This window comes from Bison bison, unplaced genomic scaffold, assembly GCF_000754665.1.
Source record: "Bison bison bison isolate TAMUID 2011002044 unplaced genomic scaffold, Bison_UMD1.0 scf7180017858395, whole genome shotgun sequence".
NCBI lineage: Eukaryota > Metazoa > Chordata > Mammalia > Artiodactyla > Bovidae > Bison > Bison bison.
The window spans coordinates 24,315-44,673 of NW_011488967.1; the positions used below are offsets into that span (position 1 = coordinate 24,315).

At 44.3% G+C, this 20,359-nt stretch overlaps 1 protein-coding gene and 1 pseudogene across 1 annotated transcript; both read right to left on the reverse strand.

The window, feature by feature from the left end:
- Positions 1-538: 538 nt before the first annotated feature.
- Positions 539-3,867, reverse strand: LOC105005332 (annotated as a pseudogene).
- A 14,874-nt stretch (positions 3,868-18,741) lies between these two features.
- Positions 18,742-19,692, reverse strand: LOC105005346 (olfactory receptor 12-like). Its single transcript, XM_010863320.1, has one exon. The coding sequence runs from the start codon at positions 19,690-19,692 to the stop codon at positions 18,742-18,744; it is 951 nt and encodes a 316-aa protein (XP_010861622.1).
- Between the last annotated feature and the right edge of the window lie 667 nt (positions 19,693-20,359).

The window sequence follows — 20,359 nt, forward strand, 5'->3', positions numbered from 1 at the left end:
GGGTTGCCATTTCCTTCTCCACGTATAGCATGAACAAACCTAATAAACTACTTCTAAAATTGTAAAGAGGTGTTCACTACAATCTGAAATCTGGGTAACAGACAAATGGAGATGTGCAGGGTTTTTACAAGTCATGTTTTCCAGACTATTGGAGAATTTCTACTCCATTGACTATCTGATGAACTTCCTAAATTTATTCCAAAGTCAGAATTAATGCTCTTCTACTAGAACCACTAGATCAGATCAGATCAGATCAGTCAGTCAGTCGTGTCCGACTCTTTGCGACCCCATGAATCATAGCACGCCAGGCCTCCCTGTCCATCACCAACTCCTGGAGTTCACTCAGACTCACGTCCATCGAGTCAGTGATGCCATCCAGACATCTCATCCTCTGTCATCCCCTTCTCCTCTTGCCCCCAATCCCTCCCAGCATCAGAGTCTTTTCCAATGAGTCAACTCTACACATGAGGTGGCCAAAGTACTGGAGTTTCAGCTTTAGCATCATTCCTTCCTAAGAAATCCCAGGGCAGATCTCCTTCAGAATGGACTGGTTGGATCTCCTTGCAGTCCAAGGGACTCTCAAGAGTCTTCTCCAACATCACAGTTCAAAAGCATCAATTCTTTGGCACTCAGCCTTCTCACAGTCCAACTCTCACATCCATACATAACCACAGGAAAAACCATAGCCTTGACTAGCCAGACCTTTGTTGGCAAAGTAATGTCTCTGCTTTTGAATATGCTATCTAGGTTGGTCATAACTTTCCTTCCAAGGAGTAAGCATCTTTTAATTTCCTGGCTGCAGTCACCATCTGCAGTGATTTTGGAGCCCAGAAAAATAAAGTCTGACACTGTTTCCACTGTTTCCCCATCTATTTCCCATGAAGTGATGGAACCGGATGCCATGATCTTCGTTTTCTGAATGTTGAGCTTTAAGCCAACTTTTTCACTAGTCCCTTATCATATGTATAATTGCATTTACATATGGATGATAATTGTACTATTCTGTAAGAGAAAAAATGTGTTTCCTCATTTTGGATTCAGATTCTATGTGCTGTTCTTAGTCATGTCCGAATCTTTGTGACCCCATGGACTGTAGCCCACCAGGCTTCTCTATCCTTGGGATTTCCCAGGCAAGAATACTGGAGTGGGTTGCCATGCCCTCCTCCAGGGGATCTTCTCAACCCAGGGATCAAACCCAGATCTCCCTCATTGCAAGCAGATCATTTACTGTCTGAGGCCCAAGGGAAGTCCAAGAATATCGAAGCTGGTAACTTATCCCTTCTCCAGGGGATCTTCCTGACTCAGGAATTGAACTAGGGTCTCCTGCATTGCAGGCAGATTCTTTCCCAGCTGAGTCACCAGGGAAGGCCCTAAGATATTATAAGTTGAAGAATTAAGATTAAGATATTATAAATCCTGGAATATCCTTTTGAAAATCCACAGAATGAAGAATAAGAGAGAGAGAAGGGAGAAGAAGGAGGAGAAGGAGAAAGAAAAAAAAAGGAGAAGGAGGAAGAGAAATGTAAGAAGAGAAAGAAGGAGGAAGAGAAAGACTAGGAAGAAGAGGAGGAGGACCAGAGGAGAATGAGGGGCAGAATTTGGAAGATGGAACAGTCGTGTAGCATGAGAAGATACCAAGGCATGCCAGACGTGGAGCAGAACACCATGGGAACTTCTCAAAGAAAGAAATTCATTATATTAGACAAATACAGTAATATATGTCAGCATGCTCAGAGATGAGACAAATGGGGACAAGAATCAAGCAGAGACCTTGGAGTAGCTTCCTACTGAGTAACTGTGAGCAGCAACCAGATAAGTTAGCTGTCAGTCTCTCCCCACAGTCCTCCCGAGCAGGCAGAGAAGGAGATGGAGAGTTGTGGTTAGAGACGCAGGACACATCCCTACTGACCATCCAGGGTAGAGACCACCCCTGTGTCCACAGGGCCACCTCCTCATGGTGACCATGGGAGTGGATGACCCCATCAAAGGGAGGCATAATGAGGCCACTGGGATCTGAATCCAGGCAGCGTGTTGGGTCCATGGAGCATGAGGGTGGAGCTCTGAATGGGCAGGTCAAGACAGAGGGTCCAGGATCTCCCAGGGAGTGTGGGACAGAGAGCAAGGAGCTGTGCTCTCTGCCAAGAAAGGGCATCTTCTCTCTCCATATCCTGTCTCTAGGGCAGCCATCAGGACCTTCAGAGATGTTTGAGCCGATAAAGCACCATTTTCTGTGGTCAGAAGTAGTCTGGTTGTGTGGTAGAAAGTCGCTGGATCTTTGGGTATGAGACATCCACGTTGACTCCCTGGGGCTCCCAGCTGCAGTCTGAGGGGAGAAACCCAGGACAGGGAGCACTAGGAGCATCTGAAGCAGGGGCACAGGTGCTCCCTGCTGCCTTGTTGGGTGGCGACATCAGTGAACAGAAGAGGGAGGGGAGGAACAGCCCCACTCAGGATTGAGGGGAAGCATGGTCTTTGTAACTCCCCCTAGTTGGCTGTGGTGACCCAGGCTATCACCAAGAAAGGGGAAAGGCTGAGTGTCCTCAGGTTCCCCTTCTAGGTGGTTCAGGGGAGACTACCAACCTCATAATTACAGTAGATTTAGGGAAGGAGGGATAGGAATGGCCTGAGAGTTTATCTACTTACATACCTTCACTGGAAGTTGTTAAACTTGGGACATAAATTCTGTTTCAATACTCTGTTCACTGCTCTAACAGTTGTGTTATTCAAACTTCAAGATTAGGGTCTTGCCCCATCATTCACCATCATTTTTCTGGTGCCTTATCTGATCTCTTCATCTCACACTTGCATGGGGGGCCCATGATGTGCTTCCTCAGTGTTGAATGAAATGAATGAAAGAATCACTTGGATGAATGAAGAACGAATACTTCCAACCAAACCTCTGTCTCCCCCAGAGCCCTCATGTCCCGCCCTCAGGACATTCTGTCTCTTCAGTCACCCTCCTTCACGTGGCTACGTGCTTTTGGATCAGTCTCCGCAGGGCATCCTTCACGTCCTTGTTTCTCAGACTGTAGATGAGGGGGTTGAGCATCGGGATGACCAGGGTGTAGAAGACAGAGACCACCTTGCCCTGCTCCATGGACTGCACAGCTCCCGGCTGGGCATACATGACAAAGACAGTCCCATAAAAGAGGGACACGGCTGTCATGTGGGAGCCGCAGGTGGAGAGGAGCTTGTGTCTCCCTCCTCCTGAGTGCGTCCTCAGGATGGTCAGTGTGATGTAGCCATAAGAGGTGAGGACCACAAGTGTGGTGCCCACGATGATGAGGCCACAGAGGCCAAACATGACAAGCTTGTTGATGGCTGTGTTGGCACAAGTGAGCTGTAGCAGGGGAATCACATCACAGAAGAAGTGGTCGATGTGGTTGGAACTGCAGAATGGGAGGCTGAATGTGAAGCTGGTCTGCAGGATGGAATTGAAGCAACCTCCACAGTAGGAGCCCAGGCACAGACCGAGGGGCGCATGGAGATGGGGTAACGCAGGGGGTTGCAGATGGCCATGAAGCGGTCATAGGCCATCACAGCCAAGAAGAATGCCTCAGTGGTGCCCATCATGGAGAAGAAGAACTGGGTGGCACATCCCTTAAAGGTAATGACCTTGGAGGAGGATAGGAAGTTGACCAGGGCCTTGTGGCTGATGACAGATGAGTAGCACAGGTCCAGGAATGAGAGGTTCTTGAGGAAGAAGTACATTGGGGAGTGCAGACGGGCATCCAGGGTGATGACCACGATCATGGTGAGGTTCCCTAGGACAGCCATGAAGTACAGGGCCAGGAACACTGCAAAGAGCAGGGCATGGTTCTGCAGACCACCGTCAAATCCCTCGAACACAAACTCCTGCAGAAGCATCCTGAGAGGTTTCCACTTTTGGGGGGTTGCATGGCCCTGCACTGGGGGACACGGGGCAGAGAGCAGAGAATAAGTGGGAGACAGCAAGGGGAAGTCAGTCTAAGTCAGATCATTTTCTCTTGGATAACAGGGGCCCTTCAGCACCTTACTGTTCACTGACTAAGAGACCACCGGCTACACAGTTCTGCTCCAGATGAGCTCAGGTCGACCTGAAATGTAAACATTTCCTCTGATGTACTAATTCCTAAGAACGCTTGAAACACTCACTCTATGAGATGGCTCCAGGGGTCCTGCTGAGCTGAGAGTCTCCAGAGTAAGGATAGCTTCCATCTCCCTGTCCTTGTTTTGCAGGACATGCTCTCCCTTCCCATGGGGATGGTCCTGAGTGGTGCCATTCCTGCACCTGCTCAAGTATCCAATCCTGCACCTTCCACCCCTATTTTACTCATTTTTAATTTTAGAAATCATTAAGCACCTGATGCTATCAGGAACGGACCCAGTGATGGTTCTAACTCCAGGCCAGTGTGGGAGCAGATCAGGGACCAGCCTTCACCAGGCTAAAGTGAAACTATGTCTGTCTCTCCTGCAGACCCCGAGACCTATCTCAGCATCTTTATCTCTAATAAGACTGTGATGGCAACCAACAACAGAGTCCTCCACATCCTTGAGAATCTAAGGGTTCTTTCTTGCAAAGCCCAGATGTTAGGCAGTTCATGGGCAGGGGAGAGCCCAGCTGCATGGTCTGAGAACAGAAGGACAGGGGCTGTGACACATTCAGGACATGGCATTTCCTCCCCCATCGTTACTTTTGTGCTCCTGGCTCCTCTGCACACCCCATGGGGTGATTGCTTGGGAGCCACCAATATGGTCACATCTGCTCAATGACTGGGCCCTCCTGCTGGGTGCTGCTTCCTGTCCCTGTCACAGCCCAGACCTCCCTTGTCTGCCTTGAGCAGGGCTGACCACCACACTTTCATCGGACATGGGGACCAGCTGCGTGATGGCCATGAGTGGTTGAGGGGAATCCTGCCCAAAGATGGAGGAATGAAAAAGGAAGTTGGACGCTGAGCCATCATGCTTCCTTGGAAGGCAAGCAGATTAGTCAGTGGGTGGAAGTATATTTCAGAGCAGATTCCACATTTTGTAAAAGTCAGATCTGCAGTATCATGGAGCTGGCTCTCTTTGGATGGAGTGAGTTCCCTGGCAGTGGGGATATACAGGCAGAGGTTGGGTGGTCAGTGGTATCTGTGGAGGAGAGATTACCCCAAGCTCCCCTAAGCAGGGGAGGTAGTCTCTTAGAAGGTAGTCTGAGAGGATCCATACTTCCCCAAAGAAGGACAGGTTGATTACAGTGAAGGCTGTCCAGTTTCCCTCTCCTGGGAGACTTGACTCCAACCATCACATGAATGAGATGGGACAGTATGACTTGGGATATCTAGGCAGGTTCATGGTAATATTGGTTTGGAGCCAGTGCTAAAAGTGGAGTTGGTCACTGCTGTACACTCTGTGGCTGCCCACCCCTTTGCTACCAGCCCTGACCTGTGCACACACTCACATTCACCAAGGCCAAGGTTTTGCTTCCATCTCTGCCCACACCTTGCTCATACATACAGCAGAGCCGTTGTGACCAGAGTGGCTGTCTTCTCCCCACCACCCCATGCTGGCTGTCTTGCTCCTGTGTCCACTAGTTTTCCCAGCTTCCTGTTTCTGTTATGTTTCCCAAGACCGTTCATCCACCCCAGTGGCTTTAGGTCATCAAAACAGTGACCCTTAGGATGCCTGGGGAAGCACATGAGCAGAGATCAACATCTTCATCTGGGAAGTCAAGCTCTTGGTTTTTTAAAAAAACAAACTCACACATTTCTTTGGTTGTTGAGATAACTCACTGTGACTGTAGTGCTGGCCTCAGTAAACCTGCCTGTGAGTTGAGCCTGATAAATACTTTAATGGGGGAAGCAGAAGAATCCAGTGTTGTCTACAAGCCTCTGTTTTTAAAGATTGTTCTGCATCTATTCCTTGTAAACTGTAGCTTATCAAGTGTGGTCTGAGGTCTGATAGCAAGAGCATCACCTAAAGCTGGCCAGAAATGCAAGATCTCAGGCCACTGAATTTAAACCTATGGTGATACAAGACCCCCTAATTATTTCTACTGTTGTTAAAGTCCAGAACTTCTGCCTTGACTGGCCCTGCCCAGTCCATGGGGCTATAGGTGGTGATGTGTCCAGGTCCAGGCTCCCAGGACTCACCTGTCAGTGATGCTGACCACAATCTGTTGAGTGGTGATCACACTGCTCCTGTGATGTCAGGAGGGGCATGACCCACCCAGGACCCTGTGCTCCCGGGGAGGACTCCTGACCCAGGTCTGTGCTGATGATAATGACGTGGTGCTGAGCACCCTCCTCCACCGTGTTCAGCTCTGGCCTCCTGTGCAGGGAAGTGGGAGTGGGGAGGGCGCAGAAGAGAGCACCTGGGTCACAGTGATAGGCAGGCCATGTGCTCCAAGTGCCTGCTGCAGGAGGTGCTTGGCTCTTGGTACCAGCGGCAGACGGGCTCAACTCACCTGCTCCTCTGTCTTGCCCCCTCAGCTGGATAGTATTCACGGCGGCTACATCCTTGGTCCCTCTGCTGGGGAAGATGCTCTCCACTGGGCACAGCTGGGACTCTCATCCTCAATTGGCCAATTAGGTGAGACTTGGCCTGGGAGTGCACTGGGACTCCCAATTCCCTGGATCCCAGGAAGATGCAGTCCTGTGGCTAAATTTCCTCTGATACATCTCTGTCCAAACCAGGAAGGGCATGAAGCCAGAAATCCCCGTGGGAGCACTGTGGTCCACCAGACAAGAAGCAAGTTGTTTTAGAAGGACCAGTGGCCATCTTGGAAAGGTCTTTCAGGACTGCAGGTGTGGCTTCCTGGCCTGCAGTCCTTCCTCCTCTGTTTTATCCTTGTATGTTGGTGTGGTAAAGAGCGATGGGAAGGACTCTGTGTCTACAGAAGCTGCAAAACACTTTCTCATTTATAATGTGGCCCTTCCCTCAATGCAGGTTGAGTAAGCATATCTATTAAAACAAGATATTTTAATCCTGGATAGAAACCCCAAAACAAAGTATAAAGGTGATATATGGTTAATATTAAAATATAGGAAGTGTGAAAGTAAAAAGTTGGAAAATGTAGTATCATAAATAGCCTGAAAAAGCCAAGGCTGCTGTATTTCAATAATTATCAAAGTAGATTTCAGGAGAAAATTTTGCTCATAAAAGGACATTTTAAAATCCATTAAACATTTTTATTTATTTTTAATTGAAGATGATTGCTTTACAATATTGTGTTGGTTTCTGCCATACATCAACATGAGTCTGCTATAGGTCACATATGTCCCCTTCTTCTTGCAACTCCCTCCTAGCTCCCACCCCATTCCCCCGCTCTGGGTTGTCATAGAGTCCTGGTTCGAGTTCCCTGAGTCATAGGGAAAATTCCCACTAGTTATCTATTTTACACATGGAAGTGTATATGTTTCCATGCTACTATCTCCCTTTGTCCCACCCTCTCCTTCCCCCACCCCATGTCCATAAGATTGTTCTCCTCATCTGCGTTTTCATTGCTGCCCTGCAAATACGTTCATCAGTGCCATCTTTCGAGATTATATATATATGGATTAATATATGATACTTGGTTTTCTCTATCTGACTGACTTCACTCTGCATAATAGGCTCTAGGTTCATCCATCTCATTAGCACTGAGTCAGATGCATTCCTTTTTATGACTGAATAATATTCCATTGTATATATGCACCATTGCTTCTTTCTCCCTTCATCTGTCAATGGACATCTAGATTACATCCACGTCCTCAGTTCAGTTCAGTCGCTCAGTCGTGTCCGACTCTTTGCGACCCCATGAATCGCAGCACGCCAGGCCTCCCTGTCCATCACCAACTCCCGGAGTTCACTCAGACTCACGTCCATCAAGTCAGTGATGCCATCCAGCCATCTCATCCTCTGTCGTCCCCTTCTCCTCCTGCCCCCAATCCCTCCCAGCATCAGGGTCTTTTCCAATGAGTCAACTCTTCACATGAGGTGGCCAAAGTACTGGAATTTCAGCTTTAGCATCAGTCCTTCCAAAGAACACCCAGGACTGATCTCCTTTAAATGGACTGATTGGATCTCCTTGCAGTCCAAGGGACTCTCAAGAGTCTTCTCCAACACCACAGTTCAAAAGCATCAATTCTTCGGCACACAGCTTTCTTCACAGTCCAACTCTCACATCCATACATGACCACTGGAAAAACCATAGCCTTGACTAGATGGACTTTTGTTGGCAAAGTAATGTCTCTGCTTTTGAATATGCTATCTAGGTTGGTCATAACTTTTCTTCCAAGGAGTGAGCATCTTTTCATTTCATGGCTGCAGTCACCATCTGCAGTGATTTTGGAGCCCCCATAAATGTCCTAGTTGTTGTAAATAAAGCTGTGATGAACATTGGGGTACACGTGTCTTTTTCATTAAAAGGACATATCAAATGAAATCGGAGAAGGAAATGGCAACCTACTCCAACATTCTTGCCTGGAAAATTCCATGAACAGAGGAGCTTGGCAGGGTACAGTCCACAGAGTCACAAAGAGTTGCACGTGACTGGGTGACTAACACTGACTGACTCATAGTAAAATATTCAATTTTCAATTCTCAATATTCAAGTGGATGATGTGAAAATTTTAAATTTGTTTGAAACTAAAAAAGATTAAGTATATAAAGGAAAATCTGACAGAATTAAAAAGAAATGCAAACATCCAAATCATGGTTTATCATACTGTCTCAGTAACTGATAAGCAAACAGAAAAAATGTAGTCATATGTAGATTTAATTCAACATATTACCTAAATGAGATTATTGGGTATAGATAGAACACTATACTCAGAAACTGTAGAATGTAAATTCCCCTGAAGCATAGAGAACATCACTATGATAAGGTGAATAGAGTCTCCCTCCAAAAAAAATGTCCACCCCAAAAATCAGAAATTGATCTTATTTGAAAATAGGGTCTTTCAAAATGAATGTGTTATGATGAGGTCATGCTGGATTAGGTGGACTGTAAATCCAATGACTGATTTCCTTATAAGAGGAGGAAAGGACACAGAGACGTAAAGACACAGAGACATAAAGACAAAGGGCATGCAAAGACTGAGCGGAGGTTAGGGCAATACAGCAACAGGGGAAGGAGTGCCAAGGGCACGGGGAGTCTCCAGCACCTAGGAAAAGGCAGGGAAGAATTGTTTAAAGAAATTTAAAAGGCAGCAGGAACTGCTGAAACTTGATTTTGGACATCTATCCTCCTGACCTACGAGAGAGTAGGTTCCTATCGCTATAAGTTGCCAACTTTGTGTTAATTAGTTGCAGTGGCCCTGATGACTGACACGGGAGAGCAGTGAGGGAGTTTGCTTTTACCTGGCAAGGTCAGCAATACACTTTCTCTCTCCTATCTCAGGGGTGTATCACCTCTCCAGCTCTATGTCAAAAAGCACTCTGCAGGGACCTTGATCACCTTTCCCAATCCTTCCATGTTCTAGTTCACTTCTTTCAATTGCTTTAAACATGAAAGCATACCCTAATTACTTGCAGAAGCTTCTTTAGAGAGACATTTAGGTTACTTCATTTTTATGTGTTTTTTTAATAGTGCGTGTTGTGCAATGGATATTTTTTTCCCCTTTAATGTATATATATAGAGAAGGATTCTTGAGAACAAAGACATTTTTTCTCAACTTCATTAATTTTCATGTTAATTTTACATTATAGAGACTCCTTTTCTTCTATTCTTATTCATTTTGCCATCCCCTTACTCTACACAACTGAAAAGATAAGGCTTCTCTTTTAAGAGGTCCTGGTTCCATGGGACTGAAGCAGTCTATAAGGTGCTCCATGACCATGGTGTTGTCTAATAAGGTGAGAATAGAGGTTACCCTTGCCAATCTCTCTTTTCTCTTCTAATTCTCTAGAAATATAGTTTGTCTACATCCGTAACATCCAAAGCAAAAGGAGAGGGATTTATTCTTCCTATAAATCGTTCTAGCATTTTGCTCTTCTTGGTGAGCAACTGCATTGCATAAGCTTCTTTCCTACATTAACAGTTATCTGACCACTTTTCTCTCAAACTGATTGTACCATCGGGCTGCAATCAGCAGTGTGGGAGTCTTTGTTTTCACCCTACTCCCTCATTTTCTGAGTGTGTTAAATACACGTTGCTTTGTTTTAATTTGAGTTTCCTAAATTCACAATGAATTCTAGTAACTTTCTGAATTATTTTGGCCATTTGAGCTTCCTTTCTTATTGTTCTTTTAGATATTTGACAAAACTAGTTTCAACTGTTTGCCCATGGATGGAGGACCCTGGTAGGCTGCAGTCCATGGGGTCGCTGAGGGTCGGACATGACTGAGCGACTTCACTTTCACTTTTCACTTTCATGCATTGGAGAAGGAAATGGCAACCCACTCCAGCGTTCTTGCCTGGAGAATCCCAGGGACGGGGGAGCCTGGTGGGCTGCTGTCTATGGGGTCACAAGAGTCGGACATGACTGAAGTGACTTAGCAGCAGCAGCAGTTTCAACTGTTTGCACTAAAACATATCTAGCTTTTTTTCAGGAATGGTCCCTCTTGCTTTTGCTTTTTAAAAAGTCCTCTACGTATTCTTTGACAAAGAACTGTACAAAAAAGATCTTCACAACCCAGATAATCACAATGGTGTTATCACTCACCTAGAGCCAGACCTCCTGGAATGTGAAGTCAAGTGGGCCTTAAGAAGCATCACTATGAACAAAGCTAGTGGAAGTGATGGAATTCCAGTTGAGCTCTTTCAAATCGTTTTAGGAGGATGCTGTTGAAAGTGCTGCACTCAATATGCCAGCAAATTTGGAAAACTCAGCAGTAGCCACAGAAATGGAAAAGGTCAGTTTTCATTCCAATCCCAAAGAAAGGCAATGCCAAAGAATGCTCAAACTACCTCACAATTGCACTCATCTCACATGCTAGTAAAGTAATGCTCAAAATTCTCCAAGCCAGGCTTCAGCAATACATGAACCGTGAACTTCCAGATGTTCAAGATGGTTTTAGAAAAGGCAGAGGAAACAGAGATCAAATTTCCAACATCTGCTGGATCAATAAAAAAGTAAGAGAGTTCCAGAAAAACATCTATTTCTGCTTTATTGACTATGCCAAAGCCTTTGACTGTGTGGATCACAATAAACTGTGGAAAATTCTGAAAGAGATGGGAATACCAGACCACCTGACCTGACTTCTGAGAAATCTGTATGCAGGTCAAGAAGCAACAGTTAGAACTGGACATGGAACAACAGACTGGTTCCAAATAGGAAAAGGAATACATCAAGGCTGTATATTGTCACCCTGCTTACTTAACTTCTATGCAGAGTACATCATGAGAAATGCTGGGCTGGAAGAAAGCACAAGCTGGAATCAAGATTTCTGGGAGAAACATCAATAATTTCAGATATCCACATGACACCATCCTTATGGCAGAAGAAGAACTAAAAAGCCTCTATATGAAAGTGAAAGAGGAGAGTGAAATAGTTGGCTTAAAGCTCAACATTCAGTAAACTAAGATCATGGCATCCAGTCCCATCACTTCATGGCAATTAGATGCGGAAACAGTGGAAACAGTGGCAGACTTTATTTTTTGGACTCTAAAATCACTGCAGATGGTGATTGCAGCCATGAAATTAAAAGACGTTTGCTCCTTGGAAGGAAAGTTATGACCAACCTAGATAGCATATTCAAAAGCAGAGACATTACTTTGCCGACAAAGGTACGTCTAGTCAAGACTATGGTTTTTCCTGTGGTCATGTAAGGATGTGAGAGTTGGACTGTGAAGAAAGCTGAGCGCCGAAGAATTGATGCTTTTGAACTGTGGTGTTGGAGAAGACTCTTGAAAGTCCCTTGGACTGCAAGGAGATCCAACCAGTCCATTCTGAAGGAGATCAGCCCTGGGTGTTCATTGGAAGGACTGATGTTGAAGCTGAAGCTCCAGTACTTTGGTCATCTCACGTGAAGAGTTGACTCATTGGAAAATACCCTGATGCTGGGACGGATTGAGGGCAGGAGGAGAAGGGGACAACAGAGGATGAGATGGTTGGATGGCATCACTGACTCAATGGACATGAGCTTGTGTAAGCTCCAGGAGTTGGTGATGGACAGGGAGGCCTGGAGTGCTGTGGTCCGTGCGGTCACAAAGAGTTGGACAGAGTGAGTGTCTGAACTGAACTGATCCTATTTTAGAATCAATTTTTTCTGTTGTATATAAATTCTACCAAGAATTAATGGCATTGATTTTAGAGTCAAGATAGTATTTAACTTTGGAGGACAAGAAATGGGATTTAGAAAAATTTCTTTGTCTGTGTTTGGGTGATGGAAAGATCCAGAAGTGGATTTTATTTTAGTATTTTATATATTATATAATATTAGTATAAATATGACATTTGTATTATAACTAAGCATTCATAAGTATAAATATAAGTATATTATAAAGAGAGTATACTATTAGTATGCATATAAATATCCGTGTCTTCCATTCTGAGACTAGGAAGGTGGATGCTGTGGCTGGAGGTCTGGATCATCATCTCTAATGAGTGTCATCCATGCCCTTGGTGTGATGGGGCAGGAACCCTGGGAACATCTGACGCAAGTGGAACCACTGCATTCTCATCAGACCACTGACCTGGCTCCTCCATGAGAGACACTGTTTGTCAGATCTGAGCCACTGATGCCAAGCCTATTCCCACTGAAGTCAGTCTCTCCAGGTGGAAATTTGTCCGTGTGTTTTGATTATTTCTCAAACAATTTTCTTTGATGATGGTAGTGAAGGTGAGTTGACAAGAATCCAAGTGGAGGCAATGGGCCCTTTCAGTCAATGCTTATCATTGCTCGACGGGAGGTGGCAAAGCCCTGCATCCGGGTGGGCTCAGGATAAATGGTAAAGAGTATGGGGAAGGTATTGGGGTTTTTTTTTTTTTTTTTCTGTGTGAAGTTTGAGTCAAGGTGATACAAGATATTTATTCTCTTTCCTACTAAATAAATGCTTTGATGACAACAAACATTTATGTGCATGATACATAAAAAAATGGGGGGGGGTAGGAGAGAGAAAATAGTGTTACTGACTAGTATGTAAGTAAATACATAAAGAAAGCTAAGCACTGAAGAATTGATGCTTTTGAACTGTGGTGTTGCCTGGATGGCATCACTGACTGGATGGACGTGAGTCTGAGTGAACTTCGGGAGTTGGTGATGGACAGGGAGGCCTGGCATGCTGCGATTCATGGGGTCGCAAAGAGTCGGACACGACTGAGTGACTGAACTGAACTGAACTGATGTAAGTAAATACAATGAAAACTTGTGATGTTTTGGAAATCAAAGACTGTAACTCAGTACATTAAGAGGATGGTGGGGGAAAATCCCAAGATCAGCTCAAGTAATGCAGGTGAGTGTTTTAAAAATCCAATTCCCTTTAATTGTATATTAAAAAACAAATAGAAAATGAAAGAAAAAGTTCAACTAAATGAAATCCACATAGGAACTCCTACAGCTAACATCATACTCACTAGTAAAAGCTTTTCTTCTAAGATTAGGAACAAAATAAGAATGTCTCTTGCCACCTCTATTTAACATAGTACTGGAGGTCCTGACTAGAGCAGGTAGGCATGAAAAAGATATAAAAGAGATCCAAGTTGATAAAGAATTTAAAAATATCTATATTTACAGATGACATGATATTATGTATCAGATCAGATCAGATCAGATCAGTCACTCAGTCTTGTCCAAGCCTTTGCAATCCCATGAATCGCAGCATGCCAGGCCTCCCTATCCATCACCAACTCCCAGAGTTCACTCAGACTCATGTACATCGAGTCAGTGATGCCATCCAGCCATCTCATCCTCTGTCATCCCCTTCTCTTCCTGCCCCCAATCCCTCCCAGCATCAGAGTCTTTTCCAATGAGTCAACTCTACACATGAGGTGGCCAAAGTACTGGAGTTTCAGCTTTAGCATCATCCCTTCCAAAGAAATCCCAGGGCTGATCTCATTCAGAATGGACTGGTTGGATCTCCTTGCAGTCCAAGGGACTCTCAAGAGTCTTCTCCAACACCACAGTTCAAAAGCATCAATTCTTCGGCGCTCAGCCTTCTTCACAGTCCAACTCTCACATCCATACATGACCACAGGGAAAACCATAGCCTTGACTATCCAGACCTTTGTTGGCAAAGTAATGTCTCAGCTTTTGACTATGCTATCTAGGTTGGTCATAACTTTCCTTCCAAGGAGTAAGCGTCTTTTAATTTCCTGGCTGCAGTCACCATCTGTAGTGATTTTGGAGCCCAGAAAAATAAAGTCTGACACTGTTTCCACTATTTCCCCATCTATTTCCCATGAAGTGGTGGGACTGGGGGCCATGATCTTCATTTTCTGAATGTTGAGCTTTAAGCCAACTTTTTCACTCTCCACTTTCACTTTCATCAAGACGCTTTTTAGTTCCTCTTCACTTTCTGCCATAAGGGTGGTGTCATCTGCATATCTGAGGTTATTGATATTTCTCCCGGCAATCTTGATTCCAGCTTGTGTTTCTTCCAGTCCAGCGTTTCTCATGATGTACTCTGCATAGAAGTTAAATAAACAGGGTGACAATATATAGCCTTGACGTACTTCTTTTCCTATTTGGAACCAGTCTGTTGTTCCATGTCCAGTTCTAACTGTTGCTTCCTGACCTGCATACAAATTTCTCAAGAGGCAGATCAGGTGGTCTGGTATTCCCATCTCTTTCAGAATTTTCCACAGTTTATTATGATCCACACAGTCAAAGGCTTTGGCATAGTCAATAAAGCATAAATAGATGTTTTTCTGGAACTCTCGTTTTTTTTCCATGATCCAGCTGATGTTGGCAATTTGATTTCTGTTTCCTCTGACTTTTCTAAAACCAGCTTGAACATCAGGAAGTTCACAGATGTATACAAAACCCTAAATATCCATGAAAAATGTGTTAGAAATACAAAATTTAGTGAAGTGTCAATATATAAAATCAATACATTAAAATGAGAAGCACTAATATGCACTATTAATGAACTACATAAAAAGGAATTAATAAAACCAATCCATTTACAAAAATATCAAAAAGAATAAAATACTAAGGACTAAACTTAGCCAAGGGGACAAAAGACTTAGAGATATAAAACTAGAAATCATAGCTGAAAGAAGTTAAAGGTATTCAACATAAATGAAAGATATCCCAAGTGCATGAGTTGGAAGATAACAATATTACCCGATGTGTTCTGAGATTCAATGCAACCCTTATCAAAATCACAATGTTATTTTTTCTAGAAAATGAAAACACATTTTAAATTCATATAGAGTCTCAAGGAGGCTATATGACCAAAACCAACTTGAAAAGAAATTTGAGGGTCTCAGACTTCTTTATTTCTTAACATAAAAGCTACAGTAATCAAAACAGTATGGTATTGGCACAAAGAGAGACTGGTTGAACAATAGGGCAGGATAGAGAGCTCAGAAGTGAACCTTCATGGTTTTAGTCAAATGACCTCCAACAAATGTCCCATGGAGAAAACACAGCCTCTTCAATAAATGTCATTGGAAAACTAGCTGTGTATGTACACCAGTATAAAGCTGGCCCTTTACCTTGCATCATGAACAAAAACCACCTTAAAATGGAATGAAAACCTAAATGGATGAGCCGAGTCTCTTAAATCCATGGGAAAAACATAAGAGAGAAGCTAATAGTCTTAGATTTAGGCATGGTTTCTTGGATATGACACCAACAGGATATGAAACAAAAGTGAAATAGACATGTGGGATGACATCAAACTTAAAAACGTGTTCGTTAAAGACTTAAATATTAATAACAGTGTGGAAAGGCAAACTGTGGGGTGGGGGAAATGTTTGCAAATGTCCAATAAGAGGATAATATTTGGAATACATAAAAATTACTAGTTAAGCCAATAACCATATTTAAAATTTTCATATTACTTGAAGGCATTTCTCTGGAGATGGTCTACAAATTGCCAACAAACATATAAGAAAATGCTCAAATCACTAACCATTAGTGAAATAAAAACAATAAAGATATAATACTTTACAATCATTAAATGGCTGACATGAAAGAGAAAAGAATATGTGTTGGCTATTATGTGGAGAAATTGCAATGATTTTGCACTGTTGATGGGAAGAAAAATGGTGCATCTACTATGAAGAGTAATATAGGGTTCTTCCCAAAATCGAAAAAGAATTATTATATGATGCAATAAAACATCTAAATAGATAGTAAAAAAAAAGAAAAGAAAGAAAAGAGGTAGTCTGTCTAAGAGATATTTGCATGCCCATTTACATAGCAACACTCTTCCGCATGGTCTAAAAGTGGAGGCAACCCCAGCGTTCCTTGGTGGATGAAGACGGAAACAAAATATACACATGTGATGGGATACTCTTCAGCCTTAAAAAGGATGGAAATACAGTCAGATGCTTCAAAATGGCTAAATCTTGAGGACACTATGCTAAGTGAAATAACCAAACCCCCAAAAGACGAATGCTGTAGGTTGTACTTTTCTGGAGTATCTGAAGAAGTCACATTCGTTAGGACAGAAAGTAGAATGGTGGCTGCCAGTGGTGGAGATAATGGGGAACCAGGGAGTTATTGTTTAGGGGCATGGAGTTTCAGGATTGCAAGATCGGAGATCTGATATAAAACAAGTTCAGAGATCTGATTTACAACAAGGTGAATATGCTAAACACTACTTAACTGCACGCTCAAAATTAGTTACAACAAAAATTGCTATTTTTTTGGATTATAAAAATGTAGAAACTTATAAAAGTTAGTATAGAATCAATGTCAAAACTACAGTATGGTCTTGAAGTGTAATGGGTTTATTTTCCACTTAAGGACAATAAAAAAACTAGAGCTGCATCATGCATATTTTGGGGTTCAATGACTAATTAACACTGAACTCAAATTGGAATCAGGCGGTAGGTTAGGTGTGAACTAAGAACCTACTGTGTACCAGCAGCTTGCAAAGCATTAACAGGATAAAAAGCCAAATAAACCACTTCTGACACCTTACAGTGATCTTCAGTGTAAAGATCAACCAGGGTAAAGCCAACTTGTAGGGTTTTAAAAATAATTCTCTTTAACAGTGTTTGAGAATTCCTACTCAATCTAAAATCAGACAAGCTTTCCTGGTTCAGTCAAATTTATAATTAAGGATCTTCTAAGATCCACAGATTCCTCTCTGTTTGTACCATTAAATGGACATAATGATGAGAAATCTAGAGTCGCATACAATATATTGTGCTTTTTCTTTCATTTGCAAATTCAAATGAAGTATTCCATGGAGTGACAAAAATAAAATAGATGAGAGAGAAAGAAGGAAGGAAGGAAGATGAGGAAAAGAGGAGGAGAGTGAGGAGAATAAAAGAGATGAAGAAAGAGAGAGTAGGAGATAGAATTATATAATAGCATGGGATGATAAGAAGCATGTCATTTGGGAATGGAAAATTGTAGGCACTCCTCAGAGTGAAGGCATTATGTGAGAGGAATACAGTAATCTATGGAAGACTCAGAATTAATTTTGGAGCCCAAAGATGAGACAATGGGATCAAGAATCCAGAAGAGACCTTGGATTATCTACCCCTTCAGTAATGGTGATCAACAGTCTGATGACTTGGGTGTTCTAGCCCCTCTCCCACAGTTCTCCTGAGCAGGAGAGCAGGGAGATGGAGAGCTGTGATCAGAGGCAGGGCACATCCCCACTGACCATACAGGGTGCAGACCATACCATGTCCAGGGGACCACCTTCTGGTAGTGACCATGGGAGTGGATGACTCTAGGGAGCTATGACAAGGAGGCCACTGGGCTCTGAGTCCAGGCTGTGTGTTGAGCCCAGGAAGCAATGAAGATGGAGCTCTGAACAGGCAAGTCAGGACTGAGGGTCCAGGCTACCCTGGGGAGAGTGGGACAGAGAGCAGGGAGCTGTGCTCTCTGCCAAGAAAGTGCACCTTCCCTCTCCAACTCCTGCCTCTGCAATAGATACCAGGACCTTCCTCCTTATTCAGAGATACCTGTGCTAACAAAGCACCATTTTCTGTGGTCTTAACTAGCCAGGACACTGTCACCTGTCAGGCTGGGTTGTGAAGGATCAGTAGAACTATGGATTTAGGGCATCTCTGGGACTCCTAAGGGGAGAAACCCAAGACAGGGAGCACTAGGAGCATCTAAAGCAGGACCAGAGGTGTTCCCTGCTGTCTTGTTGGGTGGTAGCATCAGTGAACAGAAGGGGGAGGGGAGGAACAGCCCGCTGCAGGATTGAGGGTAAGCATGGTCTTCCTAACTCCCCGTAATTGACCCCCATGTTATCACTACAGAAGGGGCAAAGCTGAGCCTACCAATGCCCTCCTTCCAGGTGGCTGAGGGGAGAATGCAGAGCACATATTTACATGGATTCAGTGAAGTGAAGTGAAGGAGGAGGCATCAGAGTTTGTGTCGTTTCATGTCTTCAGTGAAGGATGTTGAATTCGGACACATATGCTGTTTCAGAGACTCTGCTCACCACTCTGCCCACTCTGTTACCCAGACTTTGAGATTGGAGTCTTACCCTTTAAGGATATTAATTTTCTGTTGGCAAGTAAATGCCTTATTCATTTTGCGTCTCACACTTGCAGTATTTTTTTGTCCAGGATATGCTTCCAAGAAGGATTAAATAAAATATAGGATGAAAGAATAAATTAAATGAATGAGGAATTAATTCCTCAAACTAAACCCAGGGCCTCCTCCAAAGCCCTATTATACTGCTCTCAGGAAAACCAGTCTCTCCAGTCACCCTCCTTCACGTTGCTGTGTGCTTCTGGCTCAGTCTCCACAAGGCATCCTTCACGTCCTTGTTTCTCAGACTGTAGATGAGGGGGTTGAGCATCGGGATGACCAGGGTGTAGAAGACAGAGACAACCTTGCCCTGCTCCATGGACTGCACAGCTCCTGGCTGGGCATACATGATAAATGCAGTCCCATAAAGAAGGGACACGGCTGTCATGTGGGAGCCGCAGGTGGAGAAGAGCTTGTGTCTCCCTCCTCCTGAGCGAATCCTCAGGATGGTCACTGTGATGTAGCCATAGGAGACAAGGACCACAAGTATAGTGCCCACAATTACGAGGCCACAGAGACCAAACATGACCAGCTCATTGGTCGTAGTGTCAGCACAAGCAAGCTTGAGCAGAGGCGGCACATCACAGTGGAAGTGGTCGATGTGGTTGGAGCTGCAGAACGGGAGGCTGAATGTGAAGCTGGCCTGCAGGATGGAGTTGAAGGAGCCCCCACAGTAGCAGCCCAGCATCAGGAGGGCACAGGCCGAGGGGCGCATGGAGATGGGGTAAAGCAGGGGGTTGCAGATGGCCATGAAGCGGTCATAGGCCATCACGGCCAAGAGGAATCCCTCAGTGGTGATCATGGTGGAGAAGAAGAAAAACTGGGTGACACATCCTGCAAAGGTGATGACCTTGGTCGATGACATTAAGTCAAACAGGGCCTTGGGGTAGATGACAGATGAGTAGCACAAGTCCAGGAAAGAGAGGTTCTTGAGGAAGAAGTACATTGGAGAGTGCAGACGGGCATCCAGCGTGATGACCACGATCATGGTGAGGTTCCCCAGGACGTCCACCAAGTACAGAAGAAGGAACAGAGCAAACAGCAGGGCCTGGGTCTGTGGGCCACCCCCAAATCCATCCAGCACAAACTCCTGCAGAGGCATCACTGAGAGGTTTCCGTTCCCATAGGGTGACATGGCTCTCAGCTAGGCAACAAGCGGCATACAGCAGAAAGCAGATGGGAGGCAATGAGAAGGAGCAGCTCAACGTCACAAGTGTATTATTTTGGAGAACAGGATCCTCTCAGTGACCCACTGCCTCCTGACTAACAGACAACTAGATACCCACCCTTCTTCTAGATGAGCTCCAACTGACCTGAAACAAACATATCCTCTAATTCCTAAGTATGCTTGGACCATAAAAAAGGCCAGTTACCAAAGAATTGATACTTTTGAATTGTGGTGCTGGAGAAGATTCTTGAGAGTCTCTTGGGCTGCAAGGAGATCAAACCAGTCAATCCTAAAGGAAATCAACCCTAAATATTCATTGGAAGGACTGATGCTGAAGCTCCAATACTTTGGCCACCTGATGCAAAGAGCCAAGTCATTGGAAAAGACCCTGAGGCTGGGAAAGGTTGAAGGCAGGAGGAGAAGGGGGCAACAGAGGATGAGATGGTTGGATGGCATCACCGACTCAATGGACATGAGTTTGAGCAAACCCCAGGAGATAGTGGAGGACAAGGATTCCTGGTGTGCTACAGTCCATGGAGTCGCAAGGAGTTGGACACGACTTAGTGACTGAAAAGAACAACAGAGTATGATTGGAGCGCTCACTCTGTGGAGGACGCCCAGTGTTTGGTATGAG